This window comes from Callionymus lyra, chromosome 11, assembly GCF_982586985.1.
Source record: "Callionymus lyra chromosome 11, fCalLyr1.hap1.1, whole genome shotgun sequence".
Lineage (NCBI taxonomy): Eukaryota > Metazoa > Chordata > Actinopteri > Syngnathiformes > Callionymidae > Callionymus > Callionymus lyra.
In genome coordinates this window covers 26,428,603-26,454,547 of record NC_141828.1, presented here as the reverse complement: position 1 = coordinate 26,454,547, position 25,945 = coordinate 26,428,603, and the positions used below count along the sequence as shown (strand labels likewise).

The 25,945-nt window shown below is 37.6% G+C and overlaps 3 protein-coding genes across 4 annotated transcripts in view; 1 reads left to right on the top strand and 2 right to left on the bottom strand.

The window, feature by feature from the left end:
- Window positions 1-3,482: 3,482 nt before the first annotated feature.
- phf3 (PHD finger protein 3) lies at window positions 3,483-14,475 on the bottom strand. The gene is made up of 16 exons (XM_087802421.1): window positions 14,381-14,475; window positions 12,767-13,017; window positions 12,580-12,675; window positions 10,780-11,998; window positions 10,229-10,511; window positions 9,750-9,798; window positions 9,473-9,584; window positions 9,236-9,392; window positions 9,049-9,165; window positions 8,752-8,874; window positions 8,543-8,687; window positions 8,290-8,476; window positions 6,690-6,837; window positions 6,001-6,090; window positions 5,702-5,897; window positions 3,483-5,222 (listed from the first exon to the last, which is right to left on the bottom strand). Exons 2-16 carry the CDS (start codon window positions 12,999-13,001, stop codon window positions 3,904-3,906), a joined length of 4,476 nt encoding a protein of 1,491 aa, XP_087658547.1. The 5' UTR covers window positions 13,002-13,017; window positions 14,381-14,475; the 3' UTR covers window positions 3,483-3,903.
- Window positions 14,476-15,483: 1,008 nt separating this feature from the next.
- Window positions 15,484-21,911, bottom strand: LOC148069797 (isoaspartyl peptidase/L-asparaginase). Its single transcript, XM_087802428.1, has 7 exons — window positions 21,845-21,911; window positions 20,895-21,085; window positions 19,058-19,200; window positions 18,817-18,980; window positions 18,082-18,200; window positions 17,818-17,928; window positions 15,484-16,286 (listed from the first exon to the last, which is right to left on the bottom strand). Exons 1-7 carry the CDS (start codon window positions 21,886-21,888, stop codon window positions 16,078-16,080), a joined length of 981 nt encoding a protein of 326 aa, XP_087658554.1. The 5' UTR covers window positions 21,889-21,911; the 3' UTR covers window positions 15,484-16,077.
- A 3,404-nt stretch (window positions 21,912-25,315) lies between these two features.
- The window catches only part of khdrbs2 (KH domain containing, RNA binding, signal transduction associated 2), a 96,418-nt gene continuing 95,788 nt past the window's right edge, over window positions 25,316-25,945 (top strand). For both annotated transcript variants that reach the window (XM_087802427.1, XM_087802426.1), the window contains exon 1: window positions 25,316-25,557. In XM_087802427.1, coding sequence (XP_087658553.1) covers window positions 25,461-25,557 — 97 coding nt within the window. In that variant the 5' untranslated portion in view covers window positions 25,316-25,460. The remainder of the gene's footprint in view (window positions 25,558-25,945) is intronic.

Genomic DNA, 25,945 nt, shown 5'->3' with positions numbered 1-25,945 from the left:
ATAATAAATATAATAAAATGTAAAAAAGATAAAGAAAAAGCCAAATCCACGGGGGTTCTTTGAACGAGGGGTCTGGTGATAGGCAGAGGTGAGGGCAGCGTTGAGCTCCACGAATGGTGACCTTTTCCTTCCTCCTACATCACTCCTCTGCAGCTGTTCAATACTTCATGTCTCATTCCCCAACAACCCCAAATCATCTTGGGTTAATTTAATCTTCTTGTTCTATCTAGATTATTTCCCACCATTTCTAAACACGTCAATTTTATGACTAGTATAACCACATTCAGGTATTATGGGGTTAGGCATCATATCATTGAGGTTTATCAGATTAGTTCTCATTATTTTGTGATCGCTTTCATTAGGGAATCCAGCAAAGATCCACACATACATGTACCCATACACACATACACATCTACATACATAAGGACATATCAATGAGTTTTATCCAAGCAGGGTCTTGTTTAGCAAATGGGTTCTTGTCACACAGCAGATTCCTTCAGTCCATCTGTTTATTCTCCTCTAAGGTGGATGACACTTGGAGACTTCCTGTCTCCGATGGTCAACTGGATCAGCCCATATTTACCCTGTTGTCCAAACTTACTCCATGGGCAGGGCCAAAAATAAGTTAAAGCATGCCAAACTGCCAAGGCCCCGCACCATTGTCTTTGTTCGGCTCTTGAATCCTCATGGGATTAGGTTTTACTTGCAGGCTCACTTGTGTTTGTTTTAATCAAATGAGGGGAAACAAGGACTTTAAAGTGTGGCTTGATCAGAGAAGGTTGAATCAGGAAACAAGCTTCATGACAACATGATACTCAACTATCATGTTATTACATGATCCTTAAGTATTATCTTATTACATAATACTCCACTGTTGTGTTATTACATGATACTCAACTATTATATTATTACATAATGCTCAACTGTTAAGGGAATTGATGAAGGTCTACTTTATGTTAGGTTTGCAACACAGTAATATTCAGCAGCTGTTAGACACAGTGGATGACATAAAGATCAGTTTGAGAACACTGAGACGTATTTAGAAAGACCTGAAGCTGTTCAGAAGAAGAAGTCAGACAGACCAAGTGGAAGTTGCTTTATTTCTCATTGATTTATACAGTCCCTGACAAAAGTCTTGTTGCTTATCTAAGTTGTAGGAACAACAAATAATAACTTGACCTGTAGTTGATCAATTGAAATCAGAAATGGCTTATATAAAAGACAAAGGTCTCTAGATTATGCTTATCAGACCAAAATAAGGTTTTGTATTATTCAATTAGTTTTATAATTTAATTAGGGCAGAAAGGTCAGATGTGTCTTAGACAAAAGTCTTGTTGTATCTTTGAATGATTCAACCAATCACAGATCAGTGCTTCACCTGTGTGACAAATACTGTAATTCATACATTCCCAGGTGTGTATAAAAAGAGCCCCAGCACACCAGACATTCATGTGAAATTGCAATGTGGACTCTCACAAAATTCCAAGTGCTGATCATCAAGAGCCTGAAGACCAAGTCTGCTTGTTCTTCTGTGGATACAACAACGCCATGGCTGATCTCCAGGACATGAGAGAATTGGACATGTCTGCCAATAGCGAACTCATTCTGTCTAAACTTCTCTTTAAATTAAGGGAGCATTTTAGATAGATCGCATATGACATCGGTGAGAATCAACATCGCAGACCATGTTTCAATGATAGCGTTCACTTTGTAGAACGTCAGGTCAAACTCTTGTCTGATCCAGTAATTGGAGATATTTAAACATCAGCAAAAGGGATCCTTGTCAAAAGGGAATGTGTTTATGGTCAAACTAAAAGTGAGTAGAGAGAACTTTGCTACCCATGTTTGTGCTGTTAACAAACAATAAAATGTCCAAACTTCCTAAAGGAAAAAGGAGCTTTTTTTAGGTGTCTGAACACTGGGCATTGGAGTCAAACTTGTGATAAGCACATAACCTGTGAAAAATGAAAGGAAAGGCATACAACAGCCTTACACATCCATGTTAAAAAGGTGGAAAGTCAGTGAGCACCAGGGACACATGTGGCAGTGAGCCTGAGCCAACTGTAAATAACGCTTTATGAGCTGAATCCTTTGGAAGCCAAACAGGGGCCAGAGGCAAGGGAACCCGTCAATTGTACCAGTTCAGGTAAAAGCAAAAAGGCAGTCAAGTCATTCAAACCTATGCATTCTTGGACAATGGGTCAACATCTACATTTTGCACCGAAGGTCTAATGCTAAATCTGAACCTAAATGACAAAAGATTAAAGATATGATTACTGACAATGAGCAGCAAAACGGCTGTGTGGCCTGGAAGTGTCCAACCTTAATGGAGAAAGGTATCACAATCTTCCAGATGTTTACAATAAAAAATGCCCGGAACACTTATACAAATATAACCAACACTGAAATCCTTAGAAAATGGTGGTACCTTGATCACATTCACATCATTGAAATCCCTGCTAATGTGGAGTTGTTTATTGGAACCAACGCTTCTCAGTGACTGGAACCATGGGAGCTTGCTAACCCCTACCAGGGTGGGTTGTAAAGTGGTGCCGGTAAAGATTGTAAAAATGATGACTGTCATTCTGTGTCTGAGAACTGAGTGTCTGTGATGTCACTAGAGCTACTATTGGAAAAGCAGTATGAATATGACTTTGATGAAAGGGATGCTGAAAATGAAATTGTCAAAGAGGAGGAAACATAGATACCATGCAAGGTGCAGTCAGGCATTGATGAAGCGGATTCCGAGATTAAAGGAGAGATCTAAGTACATGCAATGAGTGTTTACAACGCAACCTATCAGCTCAAAACTTACTACTACTCATACAGGAAAAGACTGAAACCGCTGTTGCTTGGTTATTAAAAATACATAAGGCTCTATTGGAACTGGGTCAAAAAAGAAAACCCTTATTGGATATTCCTTGAGGATAGACCAATAGTAAAGCAGTTGGAGGGCGAGCACCAAGAAGTAGAACCTGAAATAATTGCTCGAATGATCCTGAGCTTTGTATTGAAAACAAAAAATAAATAAACATAATGCATGTGTCTATATGTGTAGGTGATGTGACAAAAGAGAAAACAAACCAATATTATTAATTTTCATAATGGTAATTTGCACATTTTTGAAGAAAAACATGTTTTGGCTATGTCTGATCCTTAACCAGAAACATAAATAAATGAAGATTTGTTCATGAAAAACACAGATTTTGGTTTGCAATCATTTATATTTATATTTTTTTAACATTGGCAGATCCACGCTTCCGTAGATAAAAGTACAAAAGTAATCTGGTGAAAGAATCTGAATAACAAAGTTATGTAAAACTAAATAAATTTAGTTAATATTCTTGACTACAATTGACCGATACAAAAGTAATGAGTAAAAAAAGTAGAGCACAAAAAGCACTAGAAAAAAAAGGAATTGAGTAAAAATACTCTATTCTGATATAAGTTGGTTAGTCAGTTATAATTTTGCCACCATCAAAGCATCTTAAATAGTGTTTATTCGGACCAAACAAGACAAAATACAAGTACAAGAGTCGTGTTTTTTTAATTTAATATATTCACTGTACAAATGAAATATGAGTCTGTTCATAATCAACAATAAAAAAGGATTCGCTTTATTACCAACTGTACATAAAAACAGTGCAAAGGCAAAATTCATTTACACACCCAAATGTACATTCTTAAAATGAAAAGTATAAAATATCTTAAAGGAAGCTTTAAAAAAGAAGTTTCGTCTCCGGTACATTCAGCACAGACAGTCAAGCGTGGTGAGAAACGAGAGAAGAATCCACGAGGCTGAAGGAGGAGTTACTGAAATGTTGACCTGGAAGAAAAGGGTGGAGCTGCCGACGGAAACGTAAAGAGATCTTTGTAACGGTAAAGCTCAGATCAGACGAGTGATCACGAGTGGCTGCTTCGACGTCCGTTGTCGTAATCCGAGTCCCGTCTGTGCCGATGTCGCTCTTTGTGGCGCCCTGCGCTGTGGTCCTCCCCGTCCCGCCGCTCCTTCCTCTTGTCGCCATGGCGATCCTCCGAGTGACTGTGATGACGACTTCTCTCTCGGTACTTCTCGTCGTGGCCGCGATCCTTCTTGTCGTGGTGCCGACTCTTCCTGTCGTGGTGCGGCGGGCGGTCGTCCCTCCTGTGGCGCTCTCTGTCCTCGCTGTTCCGGGGCCGATCCCAGGGGTCGCTGTAGAGCTCGTCCTGGCGCCGGGCTTCCCTGGGCTGCGAGGAATGTTCCGAGGACAGAGAGTGTGAGGCGCTCTCGCTGTCCGACGTCAGGCTATGGTCGTCCGTGTTCTGAGTCAGGTTGTTGTTCTGGTGAGGTTCATGAAGCTCCGTCACTGAAGCTGCTCGACTCTCCGGCTCCTCCGTTGTTACGGCGCTTTGATCTTTAGCCTCCTTCTCCGCCTGGGAGATCTGGAGGAAGCCCTGATGGAAGGTCGTGATCGATGTTTTTTTGGTGCACGGGGCAGGTTTGGGATCTTCTGACATACGCCCCGCCTCCGCCATATTTCCTTCATTCACGTACACCGACGGCTTCTTTAAGATCCCACTGAGGGTGGACTTGGAGTCTGCGGTGGCATCGGAGGCTTCGTTCTGGGACAGACTGGCAAGGAAGGCGGTGGTTGATACGTCCGTAGGTTTATCCCTCAAGGACAGAACCGGGCGTTGAGGAGGCGCAACAGGTTTTTCAGTCTTGCTTGGCGTTTCTGGCTCCACTTTTTTGGACTTCTTGATGACAAAGCGCTCTCTCTGCTCGGTGACCGACAAGGTTTTCGCCGCGTCAGGCTTCTCAGCCGGACTTATCGCCGTGACATCATCGGCGGATAAAGAGGATTTGGGCTTTTCTCCGAAGTCTGGCAGCGGAGGAAGTTCTCCGCCCCAGCCCACCAGCACGCCTGGCAGGAACCTGAGAGGCTTGAGGTCCAGAGATCCGCTCTCCTCGGCTGCAGACGTCTCATCCAAACTCTCCTCCATCGGCTCCTCCTCTTCCTCCAGGACCAGAGGCGTTTTTTCCTTCTCAACTTTCAGTGCAGGAATCGCGGGCAGAAAGAAATTTTCCACCGGCACTGGTTTAGGTTTGGGAGGAAGGACGATGGGCTTAACGTCAGGAACAATCCTCGCCGTCTCGTTTAGGTCGACAGGAAGAAAGTCTCTCTTCACTCGCTGACGGATGAGAAGTCCCAGCAGGAGGTTGTTACGGTTGTTCTCCAGCCCTGCGAGAGGAAACAAGCGAAGAGGGTTAAAAATATAATCAGGTAAAACAACTTTAAATATTAAATTAATAAAATATAAACAAGTTACAAGATATGTAAAAAAGGGAGAAAAAGAATAGTAAAATAATTTAATCTTGATTTTTACATTTACAGAAAAACAAAAATGGATAAAATTAAGTTGCTAAAAAGTACTCAAAAAAAAAAAAAAAAAAAATGTAGAACAGCACTGGGATGCAAAGGTAATCAAGTTAAGATACTACAGTATAACAGTACAAAAAGAAGATTTAAAAAAGATTTATGAATATTTTGGAAAACCAATAACAAAAATAAATCAAATGAAGTTGTAAAAATATCAAAGAAACAAGAACTGAAGTACAACATACGATGCGTATTTTAAAAATTAAAAACAACAAAAAAATAAAATGAAGTTGTAAAAAGGTATTCGGTTACCAAAGTAATCTAGTTAATTTAAAGCTCACCTGGTCCGTCGAAGGGCACAAGCTGTTGTGGAACTTTCTCGGTGGCGCCCAGAGGGATGATGTACATGTCCTTGACCTGCTTCAAGTTGTTAGAAACAACACCGAAGCGCTTTCGGCTGCTGAAGTATGCGTACAGGAGAGTGTAGGAAATCTCATCTTCTTCTGTCTCGGGGGAGAAGCGAATCAAACACACTTCCTGTATTGAAAAATAAAATCTTTAGAGGCGAAAAAGGCTAAACATTTAAGTATTCTTTTATCATAATATTAAAAACGTAAGGTTCAGAATGACAGAAACTCACTTTGGTTCCTGTCGCCCGGATTTTCTCAAAGTAGTCCCAGACGATCTGCGGGCTGATGCGACCGCCGACCTGGATGCTGTCTGGAAGATCCTGAAATAAATTCAATAATTTGAAAAGTTCTCTGGTATCACAAAAAGCACTGAGACAACGCATACCTCTCATTGTTCTTTATAAAATCAATCAAAACAACTTCTGTTACACAAGTGTTGTGTTTGCTCACAACAAAAACACACTCTACTGACAAGCAATTGTTGATAGCAGAAGAGAAGTTGACAACGTTTGTGGTTCTGATCCAGGTTTCTGCCTGTTAAAAGGTAGTTTCTTCATGCCACGGTTTCTCATTGTGATAGTCTGGAACCCGTTTTTCTCTTCTCTCTTAAAAAGTGTCATTAAAAAGATAAAGAAAATTAAACTTAAAATGAAATTCAATTGAAACTAACAAAACAAAAGTTTACCCAATTCCAAAACTCCATCAACTACTTTTTGAATCATGTCATTTAGAAATAACAAGTAAACCAATGTCAGCTAAAAAGTAACCTCCTTGGCAGAGGTCCCCTGCACTTTATGCCAACCAAAACGGGTTCTGATGTAGAGATGCTATTCAAGCTTGACTTTTGATGGCGAGTGTTACAACAGGGGTTTCGGTGGTAGAGAAAGAAAACAGACTCACGGAGAAAGTCTATTTTTACCTCAGTCAAGTTGTCTAGAGCACCAGAAACAGGAAACACTTTGATCGCGAGCTTGGCCACTGCATGCATGTTGATGAAGCCGCGCCACACCGACGTCAGGTTGGAGAGGAAAGAAGTTTCTCCTTCTCTCCCGACGGTGAGTTCTGACCTGTGACATCATACAAAAACAGACATGTTTGTGCTTAGTCAGCAAGTGTGTGTCAAACTCTTAACATCAAATACTCTTATAAATCAATGTTAAAAGCCAAGAATAAAGTATTTGAATAGATTGTAAAAGAAAAACCCTACATCGATAGGTGCAAAGCAATCTGCAATGTGTGGAATACATTCTTTTAGGGTTCCATGAATTTGAACTTACATTTTTGAACAAAAACTAAAGTAAAATACTATAACCCTCATTCTTGATACTGTTACTGTTGCTTAAAGAGTGAGACAGGTGAGAGAGGGGGGAGTGTGCAGTCAGACTTCTGCTCTGATGATCGTGATGGATGTTGTTGTTATATCAGCCAAGTTACGTCTTACAGACTTACACGAGCAGTTTTTTTAAAAAATAATAGCTAAAGTGAAGGAGAGAGATGCTCGTTTTTCATGCATCATTTGAAAAACGCTACAAAACATTTAAATGAAATGCCCACATTTATATTAATACTGATTTTCAAAAACCTCAGGGAGCCGCATCGGGGGTTTATTTGATCGTTTGTTTCTGCTGCGGGCACACGCGAGGGGGCGGGGACTAGGTTCTCGCTCTTCAGTCAGCAACGATGCTAGATACTTGATTATTTTCAGCTAGCAGCTTAGTTCTTAGTTTAGATCAATAAAGTTCTACCTAACCTAACCTATTTCTGCAGCAATTATATAGGGCACAGGTCTTCATTTGTGATTGGCACACCCTGCGACCGTAATTTCAAATATGGTCGCACCCTCGATATTCTGGGCGCATGTGCACGTGATTCTGGCGCACTCTGGAGCCCTGACCCTCCACCCCTTGTTTCAGTGTCACACAACAAAGTTCATATGTATCAAGAATGAAGAGCAAAAAGAGCAGGCATTTCACGCAATCGGAAAAACGAGAAGGAATAAGTTTTTTAAAAATAATATAACTAACAAAATCAAGTGCTGAGAGTCACAGAAACAATATCACGTCAGATCTACCAAAGAGAAGCTGCAGGTTCAAATGAAAGTGCAGTAAAAGCTGGTTTCCCTCATGTGATCACGGAGCTATATCCTTAAAAACACTTTATTATACACCATCACATGATGAACACTTTTATCCTATAAAAATATAGTAATACGCGTGTGTTGCGCAGGTGAGCAACATATTCTACTGACGCTCAGTAGTTTCTGATTAACAGTTTTATTCTGGTTAAACTTCCTTTAAAGATGTTTCAAATAAGCCACAGGTCGCCTATGTAAGCACAGTGTTCTTAATTATAGTACGCGTTTGTTGGACTTGATAGTTTTAAAAGTATCTTGCAAATCGAAAAAGTGTGGGCACCCCTGGTCTACAGAATACTCCAGTCACTACTAAAGATAAATATCTTGACTAACTTTTCATTACTTTGTTTCTTAAATAAAGAATTGCCATCAATGTGAGCCTCACCGTCCTTCATAGCCGAACTTAGCACTTCTCAGACTCTCCTCCAGAACAGCGTGGACAGCGTCTTCGTCAACTGTCGGTGGATTTGCGCTCTTGGTCTCTTCTGCTTTGGTCGACTGCCTCCTCACCACTGTTGTCGCCACTTTCACCACTTTGGTCGGAAGCTCCTCTGTCGGGGGGGCCATTCGACCTTCAACAAGAGCCAACAGATTTCAGATTACAACTTGTTATAGAAGATATTTGATAGAGATCTTACCTGTACAAATTTTGCAGTGCAGATCAAACAAGTGGAGCTTGTGTTGGTTTGTTGTGTCTTTGTCCGTTTTTGCAGAGTCGACTTTGTTCTCGGGGACTTTTGGAGATTCAACTACGACTTCTGCTACTTTGACTGGAGAAACAGGCTGAGAGAAGATCCTGTCATTAAAATGTTCCTGTTATGAAACATAAAAGAACATCTATGCTCACCTCTGCTGGCTCTGTTGCTTTCACTGGCTCTTGGCTTTCGATTTCAATTTCCCCTTTGTGTGTGATCTTGGTGATCGGCCTCCTCTCCACTTCCCTCTGCTCTTTTTCAATCATCTCAATGGTCTGAGAAAAATTAATCAATGTTTTACTCAAGATGTGCAAAAGTGTGGACACACATGATTTCACAGTAAGTGACGTCAGGAATAAGAATGTTTGCACTGGACAAACTTTCTACAGCTTCAGGTTACATTATCAAAAATTGCAGTGTTGGCCCAGAAATGTACTTTTAAAACTTACATGTCGATTCTCTCTCTTTCGCCAGGCTGCCAGTTCCTTCGAGGCAAGCTCCTCCGGACTCATCCGAATAAGAGTAGCAGGCGAGATATCCCCTCTAAGAACTCGCTTGTAAAGCACCTGAGCGAGATCAAATTCAATGAAAAGTTTCAGTATGATACACACTTTCTGGGGAATAAGCCAAACTCACGTTATTCTTGGTGTCTTTCAGGTTAAACATTAAGCTCCGATACTTGTTCTTGTATTTGTTTTCAGTGTCTTTGTACAAGTGGAAAAGCTCCCGCTCTGTCTTCTTTGCAACTTCACACGCTTTCTCTACTGAGATCTTCAAATCTGACTCCTTCAACCTGCAAAACGCACCACGTTTTTAATGCCAATACACAATTGATCATAGGTACCAAGACTGATCTTTTAAAAAAAATCCTACCTCTGTATAAGGATTTCTTTCAGGGAATCTCGAACGCTGCGTCTAATTTCCTCGACAGACACAGGTTTCTTTGAAGATGAAGACGACTTTCTTCGAGCTTCTAGTTTCGCACCTGCATGGATGAAAACTGTAGTGAGTCACAGAATGAACAATAAATATTATGGCAAAGGCAGGAAAAAAGGCAAAGAGAGAAGGTTAAAATATGAGGACATTAAATAATCTTGCAGTTAAAACGGCAAAGATTTAGAATATTTTCTTAACAAAAAATCAACAATACCTGTTCTATGACCAGCTTCTTTGGCATCCACAGATCTTCTGTCTGGTTCCTGTTTAAAAAAAGTGTATAAAAAAAGCGTTATCAATCCATAATTACAAGTACATAAAAATGCAGAGAATAAAGTACTAATTTTAAATTACCTTTATGCAACAGAAATACAAATAATGATAAATAAACCAACAAAAGTACATATAATAATGATAAATAAACCCACCCAGCCGTGTGCAAACCTGCTGTGCAGTAAAAAAGCAAAAAGATGACAAACCCTGTTTTGTTACACTGGCTATGGTAAATATCAGAGGATGAAAAAGCTGCAGGAGACACAAGTTAGGATGTTTGTAGTTGTAATTACACTAATTATTAGTTTACTTTGTTTAACAATATGAAATTGTGTCCAAGCAAAAAGAGTGAGTAAATTGTTCGGCGTGGGAAGAAAAACATTATTATTTAAAAAAACAAAAAAACAAGAGTTGACCTACCTTTATTACTGGCCTAACCCCCCCTGACGAGAGAGACTGGGAAGAGCCTGGTGTGGCTTTCGATGTGGGCTTGTGATCCTGGGCTTTAACTTCAGTCTTTTCTTTTACTTCAGCTACAGCTATACTGTGAATTTCTGCTTCCACTTTCTTGCTTTCCTCCTCACAGCACTTCAGGCAAACATACATCTGGTCCTCTTCCTCCATCTCATGCACCTTTGTTAGGTCAAGACCGACACAGTCACCGTGGAACCAGTCTTCACAGCGACCACAACCCACCATAAACCTAAAAAAAAAAAAAAAGACGGAAGGGGTTTAGTAATCATTGTTAACACTGCCAATGATTTTTTTTTAATAATAATAATGTGTCTTTTTACAATTTTTTGTATTAAAATGTTTCTTTAAAAAAAAGATTTTTTTTTCTTTTACAATTCTTTCCAATACCAAGTTTTTTCATTAAAAAAAAGCATTATGTCTATTTTACTAGTTTATTACCAAGTTATTTATTTAAAACATATTTTCTTTTCTTTATTATAATCATTAGATTAACTTACATGTTGTTATGGTGTTTCTTGCAGTGCCCGCAGCAGTTGTTACCATCCCACACAACTTCTGCATTAGTAGGCTGCTCTTCAACACTGTCCTTCTTCGCAACAACTGGGGCATTGTCGGGGATGAACAGCTGCGGCTCATCCACAGAAATGCTTCTTGTTGTTTTGCTTTTTGTTTTTGGGAGGATCTTCTCAGGCTTTTTAACTTTGGGCTTCTCATGCCCTCCTTCATCTGGTGTTCTATGAGAATGATCGGGATGGGATTGTGTCATATATACTGGCTCAACTTTATGGCTGTTCGTAAGATGACTGGGTTTCTTTGGACTTTGTGAATCACTTGTGCGATTTCCAGATGTGGCCATCTTCTTCAGAGGGGAGGTCGGTGTGGCAGGCAACTTTGGCCTGATTTTATGCTCTGTGCTCATTTGTAACTTTTGTAATTTAGCGCCTGGGACAATGGGGTGTGCATCCGCAGGTCGCTTGGAAGGGTCACCGATTTTCTTTTCCTTGTGTGACTTGAGTTTGTGCACTTCTCCTTTGAGTGTGACTTTAGATGGCGTGTTTTCAGAATCCTTAGTAGTCTTAATCATGATGCTTGCTTTAGCTAGTGCAGTAGGCTTACTTTTTGGAGACATCGGGCCTTCCTTAGACTTGGGCAGACTCTTCACTACAGTCTTCCCCTTCACATGTGAGGAATTACTGCTCATGACTTGATTTTTATTGTTGGTTTGGATTGAATCTTTCATATTACAGGCTTGTTTTTTGTTCCCAGACACGTTTTGATTGTCGACCTTTTGTGTGAAGGGGAAAATTGCATCTGCCCCATTGGAGGTCTGCACATCATTAGGGTTTACATATGGGCCCAAGCCAAGAGTTGCATCATCGTCTAAGCCACCGTCAACCTTATTTGAGCTGATAGCATCGTCAGGCAACATTGGAAAGCAGAGGTTCTCTTCAAACGCAAAACCATCATCCATCAATGGGTCAGTAGTTTGAATGTAAGACGGTCCTGGGAGCAATTCTATCTTGAACCCACCGATCGTCACGGTCAACCTCCTTAATTCGACTGATGGATTTAACCACAATCCAACATCAAGGTCATTAATATCAACGCGTCCTCCTTCTGTCAACTCTTTCTTCAGTCGGGATCCTTGAACCCCTTTCTCAATCACAAATGACTCTGATGATTTGTGATCAGTCGTCAAGTCACCAATTTGATCAGCTGCGTTAAAGAAAAGCAGATGAAAACATATATTATGATTGGCACTGGAAAAAGTAAAAGAAAAGCCACACAAAGAGATTGTAGATAAATAGAAGAATTGGATTTAAACATAATTTACACTTCATATAAATAACTCCAAACCCATCCCAAAGGTGGGAGAATCGATTGACAACATGTAGAATTTATCCATGTAAAATATAGATAAACGTTATGTATGCATTTATAGACCATTCATCTAAAAAACCAAGGTTATTTTTTGGTAAATAATCACAATTTGAATGAGATGTTCTTGTCTTTTAGTGATTCATGAAAATGGATAGATGTCCAAAACACATTTCCTTATTTGCTGTTGAGATTTGACACATTCTTCATTTTATAACCTCGTCAGGACATTTTTTAAAAAAAATCTTGCTTAAAACAAATATACTGCAATTGGTTGTTTATGTAAACCTATTCTTTCATTTAACAATATGTGTATTCTCATAATTGTGTCAAAACATTATTTTTTGTGGGACCTTAATATTTTTTAGCAAAATGAAATACAGATTTTTAAAGCAGCAAAGATCAGGACATGTTCGTACCAATTTCCACATGACAAGGACGTTTCCGAGGCCTACCAACAGGCAGCTTAACTCGCGGCGTCTCTGGAAGGGTTGTGTGTATTGAACTGAGACCAGCTAAAAAAATACACAACATGACAACATTATACATCAAATGTTTGTATACACTTTAGTGGTGCTTAATTTAAATATTGTTTTATTGACTTACCTGCTGCAGCGCCAATGTGAAAACTGGGGTCCTCATTGTCCAGCAGGTTAAAATGTGAGCTTGCACACCCAAACATTGGGTCTTTGTCACTGAGCATGTTCTTGAGGGAATCGTCCAGTTGGGGTCCAGGTCCGAACTCATTACTGGCTTCACATTCCAAATTCTGACCGATAACCAGGGAGTCGTCCAACTGGTCACTTGGGATTAAATGGTTAAAGGTGTCCACAATATCCATGTAGGCTGCTAACGTCCTGAAATACAAAATCAGATCGAGTTATAGTCAAATGTTTAAAATAAGTGAAGTCAGACAACGAATCATGTAGAGAGGTATTGTTTCTGTTTCCCATTTATTTTAAGAATATGTAACCAAGACATTTTCAGAGGCATATTGTACCAATGGATGTTCCTAATAATCTACACCACTTGCTTCGCCTCGCCCCGCCGAAAAAAAATTGGTAAAACTAAAATGTATATTGTGAAAGTTGTTTAGTGGCCTTCAAAAAAGTTCTATGTGTTTAATATAACTTTTTACTCATTTTAACAATAAAAACTGATTGTTAGTCATTAATTTAAACCATATGTTGGGAGGTAAAATCTGATGTAACTTGCCTAAAGTGATCCTTTACGGTGGAAAACAATGAAAATATATAACATGCTTGACTGTTCATTATTTCTTAATAGTTTCACATTTATTATAACTCGCATTTCTAAACGCTTAACATAAACATTTACTTAAGTGCAGTGTGTATATATTCCACATAAATGAGTTGTAGTTTCAAATATTACAGATTTTTGCTGATGTTATTACGTATAACTTGTCGGTGTTAAAAACTATTTTAAAAACACATGCAGTTTAAGTAATACGCCTTTATAACGGATGTAGTATCGATGATAACATCAAGGGCCAAATTTAATCTTCGGTTGCACATGTTGCTCTTAACACCGTGTAATCGACCAATATAGTAAGCAAAATCAACACGTTTTACATAAAAACGGAGAAGAAAACACAACGTACTCTATAAAAGACAAAAACAAAACATTATTTGGGAATAACATGTTAAAAAGTTGAATATTTCCTGCACAGTACGGGAAGCTAGCTGCAAAAGTTGCATCAGGCCAGTTTTGGATCTCCGTTTACCTGCTATAATGTTGGCATTCGTGTAAAAGATATCCAGGATGTTACATTATTTGCTTTGTATGAACATAAACAGATTCATTTATAGAATAAATCCGCGAACATTGTTTGTTTTAGCACAGAAACCGAACTATTTACTGTTAGCTTGCTAATGCCACATGCTAACAACAACCTGCATATAAGCATACGTTAGTAAGTGAACTCGGGAAGAAGTCACGAATAGAAACAACGACACATAGTGTTTTATCCCAATACATGTAATGCATTTTGGTATCTAGCAACTAAAAACCATGGAGTACAATTAAACAATTATTAAATAAGAAAATGTCTAAATATATCAGACATGCTAGCTAGCTAGGTCACGTTAGCACAGGCCTAAGTTTGTTTGTAGCCTGATTGAAACTAAACATTCGAGCCTTTTTCTCGGAATTTAAGAACTAATAAATGGACGATAGGATGTTTGCGAGAATTTCGATTACCTGGTTTTCGTCGCGGTTCTCTGGCCAACTTGTTTTAGGTCACATAGTAACACAGACGAGAAGTTCTCTCAATGAGCCGTCAGTCAGTCCCGCTGCTGCAAAACGCTGCGAGTCACGTGGTTTGTGTTTACAGGTCATCATGGCAGCGTCATTTTAGATCGCGTTACCCCGAGAACATGAATGCGTTACATTGAGATAAACTACTATATATAATTGTAATTGTGCTATTTTCATATAATATTGAGACATATACTATAACATTATGCTAAAATAAATTGTGTGTTCGTAACGATCATCAACAAAACAATAATTTCTATATTTTTTTAAATAAATAAATAAAAGGTGTGAGGGAAGAAACTTGTGACCTTTCTGTGTGTAGTTTGTATGTTCTCCTCACGTTGCGTGGGTTTCCTCTCACAGTCCAAAAACAACAATTAAATTAATTGGGAAGTTTGTGAACTACTCATAGGTATGAGTGTGTGTGTGAATGGTTGTGCATCTTTGTGTGTCCTGCGACAGAATGGTGTCCTGTCCAGGGTGTCCCCTGCCTGAAGAAACTGGGATAGACTCCAGCCCCCGATCATCCCCGTAAGGAATAAGCAAATGGATGGATATTTATAAAAAAAACACCACACATACTACCATTATAACTTTTATTAAAAACGATTCATAATTTAATACATTTTTAATTTCATTATGCAGTAATCTGACAACAGTCAATAGGTTAAAACATGAATAGAAAAAAAAAAGAAATATTTAAATCAAATCTAATTTAGATAATAGGTTACTATTATTATTACAGGTTATTATTACAGGAGACTGGTGACAGTTGCTGAGAGGAGATCATTGAACAAACTACTGTCCATCATGGATGATGACAGTCATCCTCTGAACACTGTCATCAGTGAGCAGAGAAACAGAATGAGTGCACGAATGCTCCTACCCAGGTGCAAAACAAATAGGCTCAAGGACTCATTCATTCCTCGGGCTATTAAATTGTACAATTCTGAGTTCGGGGGCAGGATTGGAGTGAAAGTATCTGGATGTTCTGTTCTGTGTTAGTCTTCGTATCCTTTGTCTTTGTTATTTTTCTTTGATCTATGTTATTTATCTTTATCTTTAGACTTAGATTGTATCATCTTGTTTTTTCTCTTTATGTTCTTGTTTTATTTTTTTATTATTATTATTTTTTTTTTATGAAAAATTGCTGTATTTTCTGTGGCTATTGGAAAAAAACAATTTCCTACCTTACCTTACGTTAATATAAAAAATATTAATTAATTAGTTGTATCTATCTATCTATCTATCCATCCATCTATCTAATTAAACTTTATAATACAAAATAATCATGACAAAAATGATTTCAATAACAACCTTAATACGACAATGACTTTTAACAAAATTAAAAATACAGTAAAACGTTTACATGAGCTTAACTTTGAAACAAATACAGCAGAGAGATGGAATCACTTTCATTTCAATACAAATTAGTGTAAAATGAAGGCAGAAATTTACAAAAATATATGACTATTTCTTTACAGTTCAGTTATAGTTTTAGTTCATACTGTTATAGCTATGGAGTGTTATATAACTTGACTTAACTATAAATGAAGTGCTTCAAATGGATAAAATGTCTCAGAAATTATCACAAACAAATTACTACAAAGAAATATCTTTCTGGAATGAATCAGAGCAAACTAATGTTGTAACGGTTGTTTCATTGTTTCATTTGGATCCAATCCATAAAACAACAAATCTCCTTCCACGGCTGCCCAGGCCATTCGTTCAGTGGTGAAAGTTGCGGCCCACTGTCCAGACGGAGAGACTGCGATGGTTCCTCCTGCACCGTGAACACGCTCTCCCATGTAGTTCAGAGACAACTGAGAAGCATCTGCTACTGATTTTCCTAGAAAAAACATCATGAAATGTTATTTAACATCAAATCAACACTTTATATGACATTTTAATGTGCATGTTAAACAATACAACTATCATTAAAAAAATATTGTTTGACACTTCATTGGAGTATTTTCTCAGAGTTATCTAGCTTTAACAAAAGAAATGAAAACACAAGAGTGTAAAAGTATAATAGAGATCCAAAGTAAGCAACCCATTTTTGTACATATTACTGATTGCACTTTATTTATTCATGTATTTTAACCTTCAATTGTCTTTCAGCATTTGTATGAACCTTTTTTTGTATGACAAATTTATTCCTATTTTTTTTTATTCAAGAATCAAACAAGGCATACATCGATCCTATACATAATGAGATGTGTACTTGGGTGACCTAGGCAAGTTCGTCAAACTGAGCCTGAGAAACCTGGAAGTGGATTTGACAAAGACATTTCACTAGTGCAACACTGCAAAAACTAACCAATTTCCTTTAACTGAGGAAAAACTCTAAACTCAAGAAAATGGTTTAACAACACGATCCGGCTTTTAATCCATACATTTGTGTCTGCTCATCTAGACTATTGTAACAATTTATTTTCGTTTCTAAACAAGAAGAAGCTGTCTCGCCTGCAGTTATTACAAAACTCTGTAGCGAGAATTCTGACCTGCTCTAGTAGGAGAACTTACATTACGGATCCTTAAAACTCTGCATTGGCTGCCAGTTTCTTTCAGGATAAATTAAACAATTCTGGTTCTTACTTTAAGAGTGATTCATGGTCAGGCTTGACCTAACATTAGTGGTCTGACCCATCCTTAAACCCCAGCTCGGGCTCTGACGTCTGGATCAGAATCTGCTGATAATTCCATACACATGCTTCCGTACGAGATGAGAGAGACACTTCCAGGCTGTTGCTCCTAAGCTTTGGAACGATCTTCCTCTCCCTCTGCGTTTGATGTAGTCTACCGACTCCTTCAAGAAACATCTTAACATAGCAAAGTAATATGAGACATTATTTATCGCAGTGGGAAATATATGTTCTCCCAGCAGGAAGCTCAGAGTAGTGACGCTTGTTCCTCAGCATATCACCAATATGAACTTATATATTTCTTATACAGAATGACTCTCTACAGTCAATGTTTGATCAAGTGCAGAGAAACGTCAGCAGATATAGAAATGTAGTACTCTTTATCACCACAAGGAGTGAACAGGGTTATTTCTAGCGATCAAGAATTATTATTTTTATCTATTTTTATGGAGAAGTATTATCATGTTGTTGGATAAATTTTCATAAATAATATAAATTAAATAAACTGGAAAGTTCTAATAAATATGACCCCAGAAAAGTCAGACTTTCAATATAGTTTCAATTCACAAATGAAGATTTTAACATTTGGAATTCATTTTAGATATTTGTGTGTTGTTCAGTTTGAAATTAAGAGTAACTTGAACAGTCCACTCACTAAAAACATCTTAATCCTCCCAGTATTTTTTATTTATTTCGAAACTCTTGTAAAACAAAAGTTACAGACAGAAGTGTTACCTTGTTCAACCAGGGATAGAATCCGGCTTGCCAGCGTCACTTTGAGGATAGATTCTCCATGACCAGTACACGACACTGCACCGCTGACGTTGTCTGCATATCCTCCGCAGCCTTCATGAAACGTATAAAACAGTAACATGTTATTATCGTCCCATACATGTAATAAAATAACAAAAATATTAAGCAGAAGCAGAAATATTGATATATGTTAAATCTGACATGCGATACAGCCTTGAATACAAAACATTTTTTTAAACATCCTACCGATGATGGGGGAGTCTCCGACTCTTCCCACCATTTTATTCCGGATGCCTCCAGTAGATGTTGCACACGCAACGTTGCCAGCAATATCCAGAGCGACCGCACCCACAGTGTCATGTTGCCTGGAATGTGCAGCAGAGACGTAATCAGAGTGATGATAACAACTCTTATCCTCAGAAGCGACACACTTTGACGCTTCTGAGGATTAACATGATCATTGATGCTACTATTGATCAGTCGACTATGTAAATAATATATTTCATAGTGTCTAAATAAAAGTGTACTATAAAATACACACATGCAGGTACACATACACACACACACACACATTTACTTACAAACACATGTAAACACATCACACAGGCCACGCATGCAAACACACAAACACACACAAAAAAAACACACAAGAGACTTACACTGACAAAAAACAACGCACCTACACACACACACACACACACACACACATTGACAGACAGACACACACAGAAACAGGCACAGACACAAAGAAACAGACACACATGCAAACAAAAACACACAAGAAAACAAACATACACAGAAACAAAGAGAGGGAAAAACAGACACAAACAGAGAGAAAAACACACACACACAAACAAACACAGAAAAACAGATACACACACACATAGAAACAGACAGAAACACACAGAGAAACAAACTTAAAACACACATTCACACAAATAAATACAAATGAACACACATAAATACAAATGAAAAACAAACCACTGAGAGTTGAAATCTTCGGCCACTCCGCTGACAAACGTCTTTTGCTTCTCCCACTCTCCCCTCTCATACTCAGTCACAAGAGTATTAGTTGAAACTGTTGGAATAGCGACGCTCTCTGCAAACAAGTTTGCTCCTCGGTCTGTCAACATGATGTGATCCGTCTTCCCGATCATCATGAAATGAAACAAGAGACAAACATCTAATATTCTCTTCAAACAAAAGCAGGTTTTCATGGCACCTTCTCCATCACCGCTCTGGCCAGGGTCACAGGGTTGGCAATATTCTTGACAGAAGAAACTGCACCACAGGCCAGCGTCCTTCCATCCATGATCATGGCGTCCAGCTCCACTATGCCCTCCGAGTTGAGAGCTGCTCCGTGACCTGAGGATCCATTTCACTCCACAAGTCAGTCCACGGTAGGTTCAGATCAGAACGAATAATTTTATCTTTGTACCTCCCTTCTTCTTCACTTACATCAGTTTTGCTTCAGAAACTATCACTTTATAGTTCACTTGTTAGTTCCAAAAATGTCCACGAGATGTCGACAAGTCAATACAAGCTGTTCTCTTTATGACTTGAATACAATCGTATCGATGGTGTTCTTAATATCAATATAATTGTGTTCAAGTCCAGGTAAAGTTATTTTTCTGACCTACTTTTATGACCATTTTTAAATTTACAGAAATATAAAGAAATATATATATAAAGTGGTTTCTCCTGCCACTTCCTCTTTGGAGGGTTTGAATGACCTTTATTTACAAATCAAGTTATTTTGACATCACTTTCATAACTATGATGATGTTAATCTGAAGTGAAATCATGAGTCACTGAACTCCACCACGTATTCTTGTTTACAGGACATCTTACTAATATATATTTGGTTTATGTATATATATATATATATATATACATATACCAATTTAGTGGAATTATTTCCCAAATATTTTGGATTAAAAGTTGTATTTACAACTTCACACGCACTTTAAAGTAGCTAAAATATCCTGTGTTGTCCAGGTAAGTTACTAGTAATGTTACTAAAGCGTATGCTTTAGTCAGAAAATGAATTACTAAAATGGAAATGACATAAATGACAAATGATGATATAAAACATTTAAAAAAACAAAAAACTCTAAAGAGACACAGGGAGAAGAAAAGACAGGAGGTTCAGGTGGATTATGGGTTTTAAAAACATTACATAGAAGGGAAATAATGAAATTGCAGCCTTTATAACATGTATTAAATATGGGTAAAATTTAATTCAAATGGTACATATTTATGTTTTTGTTGGGTCTTCTGAGCCTCATTTGGCAACCTCCTACAATAAACAAGAAACAGACACACGTTAACAAAAAGACAGACACAGAAAGAAGCAGACGTACATATGCAGGTGCAATGCACACATAAACATAAACAGATATAGACACACACAGACAGACACACACACACATAAACAGACAGACAGACAGACAGACACAAACATAAATTCAATTCAATTCAATTTTATTTAAAGTTTCTTACCATAACAAAGTTATCTCAAGACACTTTACAGTTGAAGTAAGACTATAGTGGAGAAAAGAAAAACAGATCCCAGCAATTCAACAATGAGCAAGAAGCAAAACACTGTGCAGTGAGCTATAACTATAAATACACTTATGTATATATTGACACACACACGCACACACTCACCCCCCCCCCACACAAACATAAAAAAAACACATAGAGAAACAGACACATACACACGCACAAAGAGAAACACACACACAGATAAAGATAAAAACACACAAATACACATAGAGAAAAATAAAATGTAAACGGGGGCATCTGCCCACCTCGTGCCCTTCTTCTCTTGACCTGCACCCCCAAAACCTTCAGTGAGAGGTCAGTAGTTTACACAATCATTTTAAAAACATGTTCTCTATAAGACATTAGGATCACTTAAACAATGTTATTGGTGCACTGTGTCACAATGTTTGTATATTAGTGAGCATGATGACGTAAAATCAGTGTTTACATTAGTGTTAAATTCATAAAGATACCGTATACAGCTCAGAATTCATGTGGATTCCAGTCTTTACCTGCATTAAACACAACATTATCCTCCAGTTTCTTCACTGCACACTCAACAGCATCCAGGGCACTCCCTCCTCGCTTCAGCACCGACCACCCTTCTCGTGCTGCAGCCTGAACTCCAGACACAGAATCTTTGGCCAGATCGTCTGGAATAGCCCACGCACCTCCGTGCACGACTATGACAGCAGAAACATCCCTGTGAACAAAGTGCAAGTTGCACAATTAATAAATCAAAATTACAAGCTCAGTTTTCCATTCACTTCTATACACAAATAGCATTTTCACATCAAAATTAATTGTATTCCTGTATTTATTTACGCATGTTTTTTGTGGGAAAGAAAGGAAGGAAGGAAGGAAGGAAGGAAGGAAGGAAGGAAGGAAGGAAGGAAGGAGGGAGGGAGGGAGGGAGGGAGGGAGGGAGGGAGGGAGGGAGGAAGGAAGGAAGGAAGGAAGGAAGGAAGGAAGGAAGGAAGGAAGGAAGGAAGGAAGGAAGGAAGGAAGGAAAGAAAGAAAGAAAGAAAGAAAGAAAGGAATGAAGGAATTGTTGTTTTGACATCTGTTATGTCAAAATATAAGCTTGAAACTTTACTTTAAAAATATGAGTACTTGAAAAAAACATATGGATGTAGAATATAGTAAACAGTACAGTAAATAAAGAAATAAAAAGTAAATAAAAGCCTGGAAACAGAAAGACTTAACTAAAACAAATATTTAACGAAATAATATTTTAAAATCTCTGCTCAACTTCTTTGACACATGTTATGATGTATATATATTTATTTATTCTTGGCTGTGTTTTTATACTTAATCCACACAACAAAGATACATTCACAAACGTAAGTACAAATGTATTTAATTTTAAATAATTCATCAAAATTCTAAATGGATTACAGGAGAACAAACACTTCTTGCATACACTAGTTTCAGTTAAGATCAGAGAAAAGTGTAAACATACTTTTGTGTATCTTCACTTGTTCCGTAGAAACGTGTCTCCGCCATGGTCACGTGTTTTTAGACGTTATTCACAACCAGGAAGACTGGGCAGACGTAGTGTGCGTGATGACGTAACCGGAAGCGGTATAGAATTACTTAAAAATAGTTAAAAAAAAATTAAAAGAAACATTCGTGATTTCACATTTTTTGTACATTTATTTTTTAACTTTCACTTTTAACTCCACATTAAAGTATTATTTAAATCTCTATTTATTTGCTCCAGATAGACCTGCACTTTTTATCTTTGACCACTAGAAGGGAGTAAAAGTCCATCATATTATCAATAACGATTGAGTCAATGGTTATTGACTATATATTGAAAGATTCGGTCCTTAATTTACCTCAAATGTATCCATAATTACCAGTTCAGGATTTGTACTCTGATAGTAATTTGAAACCAAATCAATAAAGTCTAGTAGATTGTTGCTCCCTAGAAAACCTGTATTATTTAAAGTAATAATTATCACCAGAGTCACAAATGAAAGCCACTGTTTTAAATTATAGGTTCTCTTCAGACTCTTTTTCATCTTAATCTAATGTGTTTGTAATTATGTACACCTGAGTAGTACAAATGAATTTTTCGTCATCATGATTCTGACAGTGCAGGAGTGGAGGGATTGAGGACAAGTGGATTACATCGCAGCTTTTTGCACATGATGTGGTCCTTCTTGGTTCATTTGCGACCACACACACAACTACACACACACACACACACACACACACACACACACACATACACACACACACACACACACACACACACACACACACACACACCCCCCCACACACACACACACACACACACACACACACACACACACACACACACACACACACACACACATATCTGAGCAGAAGAGATGGAGAAGTGGACCTCAAAAACTGGAGCCATGGTTCTCAGTTGGAAACTAATGGATTTACTGCTCCAGGTAGCAGCGAAATGTTAAACGCACAATTTTGTGAGCCAGACTGAGGCGATACTGGAACCAGGGATTTAAAGACATGTTCTACTTTCATTTTCAACTCCCTGAGAAAAAGAAATTCACATTTACAAGCACATTTTAAGAGATATTTTTATGTATTTATATATTTATATCCATAAATAGTTGATCAGGAACAGGAATAAATTAAAATAATAAATACAGAAGAAACATATATTGTATACATATATATATATATATATATATATATATATATATATATATATATATATATATATATATATATATTTATATATATATATATTTATATATATATACAATATACTTATATATACTTTAATATACTTTATTGAATATTGTTTTGATTGTTTAAGCGCTTTGTGACCCTGGTCTGGAAAAGTGCTATACAAATAAAAATGACTTACTTGCTTACTTATTTATATATATATATATATATATATATATATATATATATATTTACTCACACACAGCAAAAGATAAACAGTGCAAATGAAGAACTGTGCATGATTCTGTTTAGAGTCTCTACACCACTGGCAGCACACAACACAATACACAGTTCTAAATAAAAACTTTGAACAACTCATTTTATTAACTACATATTAACTTAACAAATGATTAATTAAATAAAATAACAAAACTAAAAACATTAGTAAATTTATAATTACCAATAATTCACATAGCAATTTTGTTTTGGTGAATTTTATTTTATTTTTTTCCAAATTGTCAGTTGTAAAAAATATTTTCCTTTTCTTGAATTTTTCCCAATAGAACTAGTTCAAACATTCAACTACATTTTGACATACAACTGCGTTCATTTAACTATCATCATTTGATCTACAGTTCAACATGTATTACACAGCGCTCTGGTGTGTGACGTCATTGTCTACATGTCTCACCACAAAGCAGGACAGATGTGGGTTCAGCACCAAGGACAGTGACACAGAAACCAAAGCCTCGGCCCCTGAAGGATTGAATGTCGCTGCATATGAGGACCATTCATCACAGTTTGGAGAAGCTCGTCTTCGACGGCAGTGAACTTTAGAAAATATTGACTCAAAGGCGGGAGAGAACTGAGAGGCACTTAGCCTAAAATAAATAGATAGTACCGCGAGTAAGCCGGCGTTCAATCCTGATTTGTTCCAGCACTACTGTGAGCTTTGTGTGTTTATCAAAGTCGTTTCAACACTTGAGCAATATTGGAGATGAGTCATTCTGATGTGTTTCATCTTCAGTAACAGGAGTGGTGTCTGTTGTTGTAAATTTCTTTCTCCTTCCATATTAAAAGTTCAATAGGTTTGTTGAAAGGTAAGAATAATAGAAATAATGATTGGGTGAAGCAACAAGGACACATTTATAATGTAATATAAGATAAGAAAACAAACATTGATGTCTGTTTCATCTCCTACTCAGGATGAGTTTAAATGAATTATATTGATCATTATTTAGTAAATAAAGTTGTCTTCAGGTTTGGACCATGGTAGATTATCACACTTTTACCAAATGTGTTATTTCTCAACTGTTTATGAAGTGAACTGACAATGGTTCCATCCATAAAGTACTTTAGTAATAAAAAGTAATAACCCTTTAGCAATTTAAATCCACTTTGAAAATAAAAATAAATGAAGAAAGTACATACAATCATGTCAGTTACTTCCAAATGCCTTTAACTGAAAACAATCTGTTCTCTTTCATTAGGAGAATCTTAAAGTGAAACTTTTATTTTATTTATTTCAAAAGTTCTTTTTTGGACCTCTTTTAATCTGCCACTTTTTTTTAGCACTTGCTCTGTTCGTTACTAAGTGCTACATTTCTTTCAAATGTGCGAGTTTATTCCAAAATTTAAAATATCAACTCATTATTCATGTAATCAGTTTATCACTGATGCTTAGTGAGAATGTAAAATACAACAAAAAGGCAAATAAAGGATTATTTATTATTAAGTATTTTCTGTTGGCAAAAGCGACAACAGTGACGATCGACAAATCAAACTTGAATTACATGCATAAAGCAGAAGAAAAATTTTGTTTTAGGGTAGACTTGATTTTGGAACCTAATATTTTAATAACATATATTAATAAATATGTTTAGATTTTAAAAAAAAGATCATTCTTCATCATAATTATAATTTATTATGGATTTGTTATCAAAATAAATGATAAATTGTAATTTCTATTACATTATGATACTTTTGTCTCTAAGGCCAAGAGGTTAAGGTACAACTTTATCCTGACCTCCCTTTTTCTGTACACATCTATTCCCAAATGAAATAAAAAGTGATAAAAATGTGGCCCAGCAGTGATGAAATCCACCTGTTTTAAAGGCACACATAAGTCAACGATTAAGGCTGGAAAACAAAAGGGGGCGTCTTTGTTCCTGCGCCCTGAAAACGGCCAATAAAGCGGTCGAGGGGCGGGAGCAGCGAGTCCTGCAGACCCGGAGAAGCGGCAGACTGGCGGGGGAGCCGAGCAGAGGCAGCAGCCGGTGCAGGCAGAGCTGGAGGAGGAACACCCAGGAACCTCGTCTCACATCCCGGACCTGCTCCCGCTGTTTCCATGAGCCTCGCTTGAGTCTCAGCTGGACTCTCTGCTCTGCGCCGCACGTCTCACGACCGCGACGATGAAGATGGACTCAGAGAAGTACTTACCTGAACTGATGGCCGAGAAGAACACCTTGGACCCTTCTTTTGTCCACGCAGTGCGTCTCCTCGCCCACGGTGAGTTATTCACGCCTCGTTTAATGTTCTCAACGAGATCCTTGTGTAACTTTTGTTCTCCATCATTAACCACGAGTGTCAGAAACATCTGTTTGCCTCTCGGGTCAAGCACACACGCGCACGACACGCACGGAACATCAAGACATGGACTTCTAATGGGCTGAATGATGGATGGGGTTTGAACTGTGCCATGATAACCGTTCAACTGCCGTATATGTTGGGCAGATTTAACTTTATTTCCCTTATTTTATTGCCCACATGGAAATAAGATATTTACACACAATTAAATGAATAAAGTAATGTATATATTGAACTCAAATAATTACCTTTTTTTTTTTTTTACAAATTAATTCAGAAAAACGTATAGAAGTAATTACATACATTAATA

What these genes read in the sequence shown, in the direction of transcription:
- phf3 (XM_087802421.1), bottom strand. Translation starts at nt 13,001, where the DNA reads ATGGATATTGTGGACACCTTTAACCATTTAATCCCAAGTGACCAGTTG. An exon ending in TCCTTGTCATGTGGAAATTG is followed by an intron (nt 11,999 to 12,579) that starts GTACGAACATGT and finishes TCTTTAACGCAG; the next exon opens with CTGATCAAATTGGTGACTTG. An exon ending in AAGCAACAGAGCCAGCAGAG is followed by an intron (nt 8,688 to 8,751) that starts GTGAGCATAGAT and finishes ATCTTCTCTCAG; the next exon opens with CCTGTTTCTCCAGTCAAAGT.
- LOC148069797 (XM_087802428.1), bottom strand. Translation starts at nt 21,888, where the DNA reads ATGGCGGAGACACGTTTCTACGGAACAAGTGAAGATACACAAAA. An exon ending in ACAAGTGAAGATACACAAAA is followed by an intron (nt 21,086 to 21,844) that starts GTATGTTTACAC and finishes CTTTGTTCACAG; the next exon opens with GGATGTTTCTGCTGTCATAG. An exon ending in TCTATCCCTGGTTGAACAAG is followed by an intron (nt 16,287 to 17,817) that starts GTAACACTTCTG and finishes TGTTTTTTCTAG; the next exon opens with GAAAATCAGTAGCAGATGCT.